We start from the raw sequence: 12,991 nt of genomic DNA, 5'->3' as shown, positions 1-12,991 counted from the left end.
GCTGAGGCTCCTACTCAGAAACGTTCTAACCCATCAAAGGTAAGAGTTAGCTATCCCAAACATAGATCCGCCCTTCATGGGCGTGATAATCACACCCCAGGTTTTGCATAATAAAACGACATAGAAATATGCGCTGCTGAGAGAACAAAAGGGCGCCAAAACGAAACCCCGCCCATCGTGGTAGTAATATACAAACTCTCCCGGTCGCCATTATAATGTTTAGAAAACAGAATTTATGTTTACCTGATAAATTACTTTCTCCAACGGTGTGTCCGGTCCACGGCGTCATCCTTACTTGTGGGATATTCTCTTCCCCAACAGGAAATGGCAAAGAGCCCAGCAAAGCTGGTCACATGATCCCTCCTAGGCTCCGCCTTCCCCAGTCATTCGACCGACGTAAAGGAGGAATATTTGCATAGGAGAAATCATATGATACCGTGGTGACTGTAGTTAAAGAAAATAAATTATCAGACCTGATTAAAAAAACCAGGGCGGGCCGTGGACCGGACACACCGTTGGAGAAAGTAATTTATCAGGTAAACTTAAATTCTGTTTTCTCCAACATAGGTGTGTCCGGTCCACGGCGTCATCCTTACTTGTGGGAACCAATACCAAAGCTTTAGGACACGGATGAAGGGAGGGAGCAAATCAGGTCACCTAGATGGAAGGCACCACGGCTTGCAAAACCTTTCTCCCAAAAATAGCCTCAGAAGAAGCAAAAGTATCAAATTTGTAAAATTTAGTAAAAGTGTGCAGTGAAGACCAAGTCGCTGCCTTACATATCTGATCAACAGAAGCCTCGTTCTTGAAGGCCCATGTGGAAGCCACGGCCCTAGTGGAATGAGCTGTGATTCTTTCAGGAGGCTGCCGTCCGGCAGTCTCGTAAGCCAATCTGATGATGCTTTTAAGCCAAAAAGAGAGAGAGGTAGAAGTTGCTTTTTGACCTCTCCTTTTACCAGAATAAACAACAAACAAGGAAGATGTTTGTCTAAAATCCTTTGTAGCATCTAAATAGAATTTTAGAGCACGAACTACATCCAAATTGTGCAACAAACGTTCCTTCTTTGAAACTGGATTCGGACACAAAGAAGGCACGACTATCTCCTGGTTAATGTTTTTGTTAGAAACAACTTTCGGAAGAAAACCAGGTTTAGTACGCAAAACCACCTTATCTGCATGGAACACCAGATAAGGAGGAGAACACTGCAGAGCAGATAACTCTGAAACTCTTCTAGCAGAAGAAATTGCAACCAAAAACAAAACTTTCCAAGATAATAACTTAATATCAACGGAATGTAAGGGTTCAAACGGAACCCCCTGAAGAACTGAAAGAACTAAATTGAGACTCCAAGGAGGAGTCAAAGGTTTGTAAACAGGCTTGATTCTAACCAGAGCCTGAACAAAAGCTTGAACATCTGGCACAGCCGCCAGCTTTTTGTGAAGTAAAACAGATAAAGCAGAAATCTGTCCCTTCAAAGAACTTGCAGATAATCCTTTCTCCAAACCCTCTTGTAGAAAGGATAGAATCTTAGGAATTTTTATCTTGTTCCATGGGAATCCTTTAGATTCACACCAACAGATATATTTTTTCCATATTTTATGGTAAATTTTTCTAGTTACAGGCTTTCTGGCCTGAACAAGAGTATCAATGACAGAATCTGAGAACCCTCGCTTTGATAAAATCAAGCGTTCAATCTCCAAGCAGTCAGTTGGAGTGAGACCAGATTCGGATATTCGAACGGACCTTGAACAAGAAGGTCCCGTCTCAAAGGTAGCTTCCATGGTGGAGCCGATGACATATTCACCAGGACTGCATACCAAGTCCTGCGTGGCCACGCAGGAGCTATCAAGATCACCGATGCCCTCTCCTGATAGATCCTGGCTACCAGCCTGGGGATGAGAGGAAACGGTGGGAATACATACGCTAGTTTGAAGGTCCAAGGTGCTACTAGTGCATCTACTAGAGTCGCCTTGGGATCCCTGGATCTGGACCCGTAGCAAGGAACCTTGAAGTTCTGACGAGAGGCCATCAGATCCATGTCTGGACTGCCCCACAACTGAGTAATTTGGGCAAAGATTTCCGGATGGAGTTCCCACTCCCCCGGATGAAATGACTGACGACTCAGAAAATCCGCTTCCCAATTTTCCACTCCTGGAATGTGGATTGCAGACAAGTGGCAGGAGTGAGACTCCGCCCAATGAATGATTTTGGTCACTTCTTCCATCGCCAGGGAACTCCTTGTTCCCCCCTGATGGTTGATGTACGCAACAGTCGTCATGTTGTCCGATTGAAACCGTATGAATTTGGCCTTTGCTAGCTGAGGCCAAGCCTTGAGAGCATTGAATATCGCTCTTAGTTCCAGAATATTTATCGGGAGAAGAGATTCTTCCCGAGACCAAAGACCCTGAGCTTTCAGGAGTCCCCAGACCGCGCCCCAGCCCACCAGACTGGCGTCGGTCGTGACAATGACCCACTCTGGTCTGCGGAAGCTCATCCCCTGTGACAGGTTATCCAGAGACAGCCACCAACGGAGTGAATCTCTGGTCCTCTGATCTACTTGTATCGTCGGAGACAAGTCTGTATAATCCCCATTCCACTGACTGAGCATGCACAGTTGTAATGGTCTCAGATGAATTCGCGCAAAAGGAACTATGTCCATTGCCGCGACCATCAAACCTATTACTTCCATGCACTGCGCTATGGAAGGAAGAGGAACAGAATGAAGTACTTGACAAGAGTTTAGAAGTTTTGATTTTCTGGCCTCTGTCAGAAAAATCCTCATTTCTAAGGAGTCTATTATTGTTCCCAAGAAGGGAACTCTTGTTGACGGAGATAGAGAACTTTTTTCTACGTTCACTTTCCACCCGTGAGATCTGAGAAAGGCCAGGACGATGTCCGTGTGAGCCTTTGCTTGTGGAAGGGACGACGCTTGAATCAGAATGTCGTCCAAGTAAGGTACTACTGCAATGCCCCTTGGTCTTAGCACCGCTAGAAGGGACCCCAGTACCTTTGTGAAAATTCTTGGAGCAGTGGCTAATCCGAACGGAAGTGCCACAAACTGGTAATGCTTGTCCAGAAAGGCGAACCTTAGGAACCGATGATGTTCCTTGTGGATAGGAATATGTAGATACGCATCCTTTAAATCCACCGTGGTCATGAATTGACCTTCCTGGATGGAAGGAAGAATTGTTCGAATGGTTTCCATTTTGAACGATGGAACCTTGAGAAACTTGTTTAGGATCTTGAGATCTAAGATTGGTCTGAATGTTCCCTCTTTTTTGGGAACTATGAACAGATTGGAGTAGAACCCCATCCCTTGTTCTCCTAATGGAACAGGATGAATCACTCCCATTTTTAACAGGTCTTCTACACAATGTAAGAATGCCTGTTTTTTATGTGGTCTGAAGACAATTGAGACCTGTGGAACCTCCCCCTTGGGGGAAGCCCCTTGAATTCCAGAAGATAACCTTGGGAGACTATTTCCAGCGCCCAAGGATCCAGAACATCTCTTGCCCAAGCCTGAGCGAAGAGAGAGAGTCTGCCCCCCACCAGATCCGGTCCCGGATCGGGGGCCAACATCTCATGCTGTCTTGGTAGCAGTGGCAGGTTTCTTGGCCTGCTTACCTTTGTTCCAGCCTTGCATTGGCCTCCAGGCTGGCTTGGCTTGAGAAGTATTACCCTCTTGCTTAGAGGATGTAGCACTTGGGGCTGGTCCGTTTCTGCGAAAGGGACGAAAATTTGGTTTATTTTTAGCCTTGAAAGACCTATCCTGAGGAAGGGCGTGGCCCTTACCCCCAGTGATATCAGAAATAATCTCTTTCAAGTCAGGGCCAAACAGCGTTTTCCCCTTGAAAGGAATGTTAAGCAATTTATTCTTGGAAGACGCATCCGCTGACCAAGATTTTAGCCAAAGCGCTCTGCGCGCCACAATAGCAAACCCAGAATTTTTCGCCGCTAATCTAGCCAATTGCAAAGTGGCGTCTAAGGTGAAAGAGTTAGCCAATTTGAGAGCATGGATTCTGTCCAAAATCTCCTCATAAGAAGAATCTTTATTGAGCGCCTTTTCTAGTTCATCGAACCAGAAACACGCTGCTGTAGTGACAGGAACAATGCATGAAATTGGTTGTAGAAGGTAACCTTGCTGAACAAACATCTTTTTAAGCAAACCCTCTAATTTTTTATCCATAGGATCTTTGAAAGCACAACTATCTTCTATGGGTATAGTGGTGCGTTTGTTTAGAGTAGAAACCGCCCCCTCGACCTTGGGGACTGTCTGCCATAAGTCCTTTCTGGGGTCGACCATAGGAAACAATTTCTTGAATATAGGGGGAGGGACGAAAGGTATGCCGGGCCTTTCCCATTCTTTGTTTACAATATCCGCCACCCGCTTGGGTATAGGAAAAGCTTCGGGGGGCCCCGGGACCTCTAGGAACTCGTCCATCTTACATAATTTCTCTGGAATGACCAAATTCTCACAATCATCCAGAGTAGATAACACCTCCTTAAGCAGAGCGCGGAGATGTTCCAATTTAAATTTGAATGTAATCACATCAGGTTCAGCTTGTTGAGAAATTTTCCCTGAATCTGAAATTTCTCCCTCAGACAAAACCTCCCTGGCCCCCTCAGACTGGTGTAGGGGCACTTCAGAACCAATATCATCAGCGTCCTCATGCTCTTCCGTATTTTCTAAAACAGAGCAGTCGCGCTTTCGCTGATAAGTGGGCATTTTGGCTAAAATGTTTTTGATAGAATTATCCATTACAGCCGTTAATTGTTGCATAGTAAGGAGTATTGGCGCACTAGATGTACTAGGGGCCTCCTGTGTGGGCAAGACTGGCGTAGACGAAGGAGGGGATGATGCAGTACCATGCTTACTCCCCTCACTTGAGGAATCATCTTGGGCATCATATTCTCTAAATTTTGTGTCACATAAATCACATCTATTTAAATGAGAAGGAACCTTGGCTTCCCCACATACAGAACACAGTCTATCTGGTAGTTCAGACATGTTAAACAGGCATAAACTTGATAACAAAGTACAAAAAACGTTTTAAAATAAAACCGTTACTGTCACTTTAAATTTTAAACTGAACACACTTTATTACTGCAAATGTGAAAAAGTATGAAGGAATTGTTCAAAATTCACCAAAATTTCACCACAGTGTCTTAAAGCCTTAAAAGTATTGCACACCAAATTTGAAAGCTTTAACTCTTAAAATAACGGAACCGGAGCCGTTTTTATATTTAACCCCTATACAGTCCCTGGTATCTGCTTTGCTGAGACCCAACCAAGCCCAAAGGGGAATACGATACCAAATGACGCCTTCAGAAAGCCTTTTCTATGTATCAGAGCTCCTCACACATGCATCTGCATGTCATGCTTCCCAAAAACAAGTGCGCAATAGAGGCGCGAAAATGAGGCTCTGCCTATGATTAGGGAAAGCCCCTAGAGAATAAGGTGTCCAATACAGTGCCTTGCCGGTTATTTTACATAATTCCCAAGAATAAAATAATTCCTCAAAGCTATGAAGTATTAAAAATGCTTATATATCAATCGTTTTAGCCCAGAAAATGTCTACCAGTCTTAAAAGCCCTTGTGAAGCCCTTTATTCTTATGTAATAAAAATGGCTTACCGGATCCCATAGGGAAAATGACAGCTTCCAGCATTACATCGTCTTGTTAGAAATGTGTCATACCTCAAGCAGCAAAAGTCTGCTCACTGTTTCCCCCAACTGAAGTTAATTCCTCTCAACAGTCCTGTGTGGAAACAGCCATCGATTTTAGTAACGGTTGCTAAAATCATTTTCCTCTTACAAACAGAAATCTTCATCACTTTTCTGTTTCAGAGTAAATAGTACATACCAGCACTATTTTAAAATAATAAACTCTTGATTGAAGAATAAAAACTACAGTTAAACACCAAAAAACTCTAAGCCATCTCCGTGGAGATGTTGCCTGTACAACGGCAAAGAGAATGACTGGGGAAGGCGGAGCCTAGGAGGGATCATGTGACCAGCTTTGCTGGGCTCTTTGCCATTTCCTGTTGGGGAAGAGAATATCCCACAAGTAAGGATGACGCCGTGGACCGGACACACCTATGTTGGAGAAACAGACTACCGGGAGATGTCCTGAACCTGGGGACAAATCGCAACACCAGAGAAAGAAAACAAATGTGCACAACATAAAACAGCTCATAAAAACTGAACTGAGCCAGTCCATAAAAGCGATATTATAAGAGAATTAGCCCTCCCTTAGCCACAGGGCATACCCCTCATGGTGTCCACTCGAATCAAGTGTCCCCCAAAGCCACTCTCCTGAGCCCCTGTGCCTGCTATAATCATGCTGTCAGAAAATCCTCCTAAAGCAGTCTATAGGAAATATTTGTCCCAGTAAAGTGCTATACTTCCTCTGTCCTGAATCCTCTGTGTGCTTCAGACCCAGAATAAAAAAGTTAGCACTTACCTTTACATTCTGCCCGACAGCAGGGCAGCACAGCAGGTTTAGGAGGTCCTCTCCCTCCCATAGCCCTGTGGAAGATGAAAAAGCCTGAGTTAATTTTGCTTAGACTATAAGGATAAGGGCAGCATCACTGTATGGGAGGTGCAGTGAGAATTATGTCCCACAAGTTCCCATTGCTTTAAAGCCACCAATAGCTCTCCTGTAGAGACTGATATGGACTACGGCTACACCCCAGAACAAAGCAGCACTCTCTGGCACTACTTTAAAAATAATAAATTCTTGATCTTTTCTTAACACCTCACTTTGCCATCTCCTATCACTAACGTAGGCAAAGATAATGACTGGAGTGGGAGGGAGGGGAGGAGATATATATACAGCTCTGCTGTGGTGCTCTTTGCCGCCTCCTGCTGACTAGGAGGCATAATCCCACAAGTAAGGATGAAATCCGTGGACTCATCGTGTCTTTAAAAAGAAACATAATTTCCATACTGAAACTGTTAGACTGCAAAAGGGAAATATACATAGACCTGACTCATGGCAAATATAAGCATATATTTAAAAGTTATAATATAATATAAAGCGCCAAACATAGCTGAGAGTGTCTTAAAAAATTATACATACTTAGCAGAAAACACCCATCCACATATAGCAGACAGCCAAACCAGTACAGGTATACCTCACTTTACAGCGCTTCGCTAATACAGCGCTTTGTGGAGCTGAAGTTCAACCTCCAAGGATTTTAAAATAATGCTGTAATCATCATGAGATTGCGAGAAAAGTGACTGGCACCATTTTGTTATGTGCAGTTCACTCTGTTTACAGCTTTACAGTGCAATCTGTGTCTCTGTGTTATAGTCTGGCAAATTTTACTACAGTAATTGTCACTATTTTACAGTTACAGTATTTATTGAATACTAATTGAATACTGTACTGTGCTAGTGTTAAATTAAACATAGTACTATTGCACCCCTAATATAAGTTAGTTAAAACATGTTTTCAAGTTTTTAAACACACTGGCAAGTTAAAAGATAGCTAAAACCGCCTTGTTTCACTTTAAGGCGGTTTTCACTTTACAGCGGAGCTCCGGTCCCTAACCCGCTGTATGAGTGGGGTATACCTGTACTGAAAAACATCAGCAGAGGTAATGGTATAGGAATATAACGTCAATCTGAAAAGGGAAGGCAGGGGATGAATCCCTGTGACCGATTACAGAGAGCCTTTGAATAGATTTCCCATAGGTGAAACCATGAAATCAACAGACAATACTCCCTTCACATCCCTCTGACAAACACTGTACTCAGAGGAATTGGGATTCAAAATGCTTAGAAGAGCCCATCATAGAAGAAATCAAGCACATCTTGCTTCACCACCTCCATAGGAGGCAAAGTTTGTAAAACTAAGGTATGTGTGTGGTAGGAGGTGTATTTATAGGCATTTTAAAGTTTGGGAAACTTTGCCCCCTCCTGGTAGGAATGTATATCCCATACGTCACTAGCTCATGGACTCTTGCCACTTACATGAAAGAAATATGCTTTTCATTACTTGAGAAACATTTTCTGTACTTCCCTGTGAGAGCAGCCTTATGTATAAGAAATAGACTCACTTTTCTGTAAACTGCTAATTTCATGCTGTTAAGCAGAAAGAAAACACAGACTAATTCCTAGTGGATTTAGCAATCTAATAAAAAAAAAGAGAGCCAGTAGTGTTTAGGGTCTAAAGAGAATACTTTTTAAAGTACTTATGTGCCAGACTACAACTAATAAGAGGTGCTCATCTCACCTCACAATCTGGAAAAGTCGCTTCAGATAAGACTTTATCTCCCTCACTGCCTCCTGCAGAAGCCTTCGGTTGGCTCCTACCCCTACATAAGTCATTCTATACACTGCCACCAGGGTCTCTATTAGTCTGCCAAGCTGATGCATCGGGGTCTCACAGGCCTGAGGAAGGAAAAAATGAGGGGTTCAAAAGCAGAAGCATTGTATATGTGAGGTAGATTATTTTTTTTTATACAAGATGTTTAAAGCAAGCATTTGTGCAGGAAGAGGCAATGTAACGCAAAACACGCACACGCACATGTACAAAACACGCACATGTACATGCACAAAACACGCACATGTACATGCACAAAACACGCACATGTACATGCACAAAACACGCACATGTACATGCACAAAACACGCACATGTACATGCACAAAACACGCACATGTACATGCACAAAACACGCACATGTACATGTACAAAACACGCACATGTACATGCACAAAACACGCACATGTACATGCACAAAACACGCACATGTACATGCACAAAACACGCACATGTACATGCACAAAACACGCACATGTACATGCACAAAACACGCACATGCACATGCACAAAACACGCACATGCACAAAACATTTCACATATACTGTATATTATTTATGTATATACTGTTACAGGCACATCATTTATTCATGTTTATAATGGGTAGTTATTCCAAATGAAAAAGAAAATGCTTTACAGAATTTCTTAATAAATGCATGTATTTCAATGTAAAGTTTTATCATATGAAATGAATCAATATAATAGTTTGAAATAAAATGAATAAGAAATATTGTTATTGTGAAATTAACGTATTTTGACCCAAGGTTGTAAAATTATTTATGTCTTATGACCAGTCTCAATGGTGCCAATATGCAACTTGTGTTTTAACTCAAGGTTATAGGATTGTTTTAATTTGCCGACTACTCATGATATAGTGTCAATGGATTGTCTAAAAGGGTATAAATACCCCATCCCTTACCTTATAAGGGGGCAGAGAAAAGAATATCTGAACCAAAATGCTGTCAGACAGTCTAGAATGGTATAATACTTATTTAAAAGCAAGATTGATTAATGTAGTATAACTGCAATATTGAATTCATATTTTAAAATTTTCATTGTATTTATTTAGCAAGAAACCTTTTTCTTTTTGCAATATTATACTGCATATTTGTACAATAACTTATTTTTTATATATATATTAATTTTTCTCCCGCCTTTTCCTTTATATGTTGTACTCAAAATATTTCATAAGATAGGAGATTATTTTTACTTATTTATTATTAGAGATAGGTGCCTGGAATTTAGATTTCAGAATAACCCCTCTCTAAGGCATTATAAGAGGAAAAAAGGTACAGTCACAATACATACGTAGTGAAGCACACAGTTTATATAAGCAGATTACATTTATAAGATAATATTTTATCTTCTCATATTTATCCAGGGTAAAGGGGCCGCTGTGTTGTGGAATGTGTTCCAAGCTCTCCAATGTCTGCGTGTGTGAACGGCTCATAGACTCAGGACTGCAGCATAAAAAAAGGAGAGAGAGCAAAAATAAACTCAACTTAAAATATAAATAAGCAATTATTAATAACTAGGAATGTGCACACATATTTTACTCTGTACAAAACTAACCTATCTCTTTGCTGCCGCCTGTTTGTGGTCAGTGCCACAGCTATGTTTTCCCACGCCTTCTTTGGATCTCCCTGACCAGGAACCTCACAACCAAGCTGACTCCAGCACTCATCAAACACTGCCTTCCACTTGTCGTCAGCTGGCACAGACAATCGGCCCAACTTCCTGAAGGAAAAGCTAGGTTATTTTGTGACAATGAAGGTAAGTGTATTTACTATGAAGAGAGCTTATAGGTATTTAATACTAGTGTGTATATTTCCTGGTTCTTACAGGAACTTTTAGACACCTGTCCATGTTGCTCTTCTGCCTGACAATTTCAATTTACTGATAGCAAAATATAGGATCTAATTGGAAAGCAATGCAAATGAAACCTTTACTGCGCTATGTGGGCTGTGTCAAATCATGACATTTAAGGGCAGCCCCACCTCGAAAAAAAAACACTTGTAATAAAATGCTTTGTGACCATGACAGTGACCATGACTGACAAAGATCACTGTTGCTGTGGCTGTCAGAGTCACTTAGTATTACTGGGTATCTAAACTGCCTTGTGACCACAACTGTGACCATGACCAATTTAGGTTGCTCTCACTGTCACAGTTGCTTGACATATATGATTATATATGATTAATGCACTTTTGCACATGCTCACTAGGAGCTGAAGCCTTGGTGCAGAATGAATGTGCAAGTTTTGATAATGGAAGTATATTGGCCAGTTTTTGGTTTTTAAATGGCACTCTTTATCTGAATCATGAAACTTTAGTTTTGATTTTAATGAACTTTTAATAGTGCTAAAAACAAACAACCAGCTTAGTAAGGTTTTTGCTGTCCATTCCAGATAACCTGGGAGAGATTATGGTTTGACTACTTGGTAAAAAAGGATATAAAAGTTTATTTTATTAAAAAAGAAAACACTTAATTTTATATTTATCTACATAATTTTGCAAGGTTAAATGCAACAGACATTTTAACTATAATATATATCAATAACATGACTTACAGGTTTTGAGCTGCTTCCTTCTCACCATCATACAAGCTTGGTTTCAAGTATGTGCCTGTGACTTTAATTCCAGATCCCCACACACCATTGAAAATACCTTCAATGCAGTCTCCATTTGGCATAGTAAGCACACCCTTGGGAAAACAATAAAGTACAATTATTATTACCATTTATTTGTATAGGCAACACCACCAATTTCTAACAAAATGTCTTCCCAAGTGCCCTGACTCTGTCTGAGCTGCTGTAGCGCTCAGTTACACACTAATGGCCCCACAAGGCCATGAGCTTTAACAGAGCAGCCATGAACCCCAGTACTTTGTGATGTTATTTGTGTGTACAAAATGTCCTTGTATAGAGTGTGTCTATTATACATAAAAATATACACACGCATATGCATATTGCATGATTATATGTGTTTAGATTGTTTTGTTTATACATGTGTACAGTGCATGTATATATGGAGTTGTACGCATTATGCATGCCTAATAAATCCCTATTTTGAGTTCTGGTGTAAATATTTTTACATCTATAGCTTATTGCACAGTGTAGAAATACTATGGGCAAAATGTACCATCCTTGTAGGCGGACAGGTTCGCAGGTAGTGAACCTGTCCATCTGCAATCGCCACTTGCGATGTTCCATTGCACGGCAAAATTTTACATTGCACAAAAGGTTTAGCGGAGAGGAAAAATAAGCAGTTAACTTAAATATGTGGCCGCACACTTGCTTTTGCGAACCTGCACCACAGAGTAAATGCAGTTCCATAATCTATCTCTATCTATGGTTTATACAAGTGGCCAATAAAACTTTTTTTGTTAACTATCCATTAAAACAAAACCATTAAGTGCATTCACTAAATGTAGATGTTAAAAAACATAATTTATGCTTACCTGATAAATTCCTTTCTTCTGTAGTGTGATCAGTCCACGGGTCATCATTACTTCTGGGATATCACTCCTCCCCAACAGGAAGTGCAAGAGGATTCACCCAGCAGAGCTGCATATAGCTCCTCCCCTCTACGTCACTCCCAGTCATTCGACCAAGGACCAACGAGAAAGGAAAAGCCAAGGGTGAAGTGGTGACTGGAGTATAAATTAAAAAATATTTACCTGCCTTAAAAACAGGGCGGGCCGTGGACTGATCACACTACAGAAGAAAGGAATTTATCAGGTAAGCATAAATTATGTTTTCTTCTGTTAAGTGTGATCAGTCCACGGGTCATCATTACTTCTGGGATACCAATACCAAAGCAAAAGTACACGGATGACGGGAGGGATAGGCAGGCTCTTTATACAGAAGGAACCACTGCCTGAAGAACCTTTCTCCCAAAAATAGCCTCCGATGAAGCAAAAGTGTCAAATTTGTAAAATTTGGAAAAAGTATGAAGCGAAGACCAAGTTGCAGCCTTGCAAATCTGTTCAACAGAGGCCTCATTCTTGAAGGCCCAAGTGGAAGCCACAGCTCTAGTAGAATGAGCTGTAATTCTTTCAGGAGGCTGCTGTCCAGCAGTCTCATAAGCTAAACGAATTATGCTACGAAGCCAAAAAGAAAGAGAGGTAGCGGAAGCTTTTTGACCTCTCCTCTGCCCAGAGTAAATGACAAACAGAGAAGACGTTTGTCGAAATTCCTTAGTTGCCTGTAAGTAAAATTTTAGAGCACGGACTACATCCAGGTTGTGCAGTAGACGTTCCTTCTTTGAAGAAGGATTTGGGCATAAAGAAGGAACAACAATCTCTTGATTGATATTCCTGTTAGTAACTACCTTAGGTAAGAACCCAGGTTTAGTACGCAGGACTACCTTATCCGAATGAAAAATCAAATAAGGAGAATCACAATGTAAGGCTGATAATTCAGAGACTCTTCGAGCCGAGGAAATAGCCATTAAAAATAGAACTTTCCAAGATAACAACTTTATATCAATGGAATGAAGGGGTTCAAACGGAACGCCCTGTAAAACATTAAGAACAAGGTTTAAACTCCATGGTGGAGCAACAGTTTTAAACACAGGCTTAATCCTGGCCAAAGCCTGACAAAAAGCCTGGACGTCAGGAACTTCTGACAGACGTTTGTGTAACAGAATGGACAGAGCTGAG

The 12,991-nt window shown here is 41.3% G+C and overlaps 1 protein-coding gene across 4 annotated transcripts in view; it reads right to left on the bottom strand.

Moving 5' to 3' along the window:
• The window catches only part of ALS2 (alsin Rho guanine nucleotide exchange factor ALS2), a 558,121-nt gene that overhangs the window by 119,564 nt on the left and 425,566 nt on the right, over positions 1 to 12,991 (bottom strand). For all 4 annotated transcript variants that reach the window (XM_053698688.1, XM_053698690.1, XM_053698692.1 and 1 more), the window contains 4 exons: positions 10,899 to 11,032; positions 9,902 to 10,066; positions 9,672 to 9,789; positions 8,241 to 8,398 (listed from right to left, as the gene is read on the bottom strand). In XM_053698688.1, the coding sequence (XP_053554663.1) occupies positions 8,241 to 8,398; positions 9,672 to 9,789; positions 9,902 to 10,066; positions 10,899 to 11,032 (575 nt within the window). The remainder of the gene's footprint in view (positions 1 to 8,240; positions 8,399 to 9,671; positions 9,790 to 9,901; positions 10,067 to 10,898; positions 11,033 to 12,991) is intronic.

The sequence above is a fragment of the Bombina bombina genome, chromosome 1 (genome assembly GCF_027579735.1).
Source record: "Bombina bombina isolate aBomBom1 chromosome 1, aBomBom1.pri, whole genome shotgun sequence".
Taxonomy (NCBI): domain Eukaryota; kingdom Metazoa; phylum Chordata; class Amphibia; order Anura; family Bombinatoridae; genus Bombina; species Bombina bombina.
Note: the sequence above shows the minus strand (reverse complement) of the source record. Positions and strands in the feature narration are given on the sequence as shown.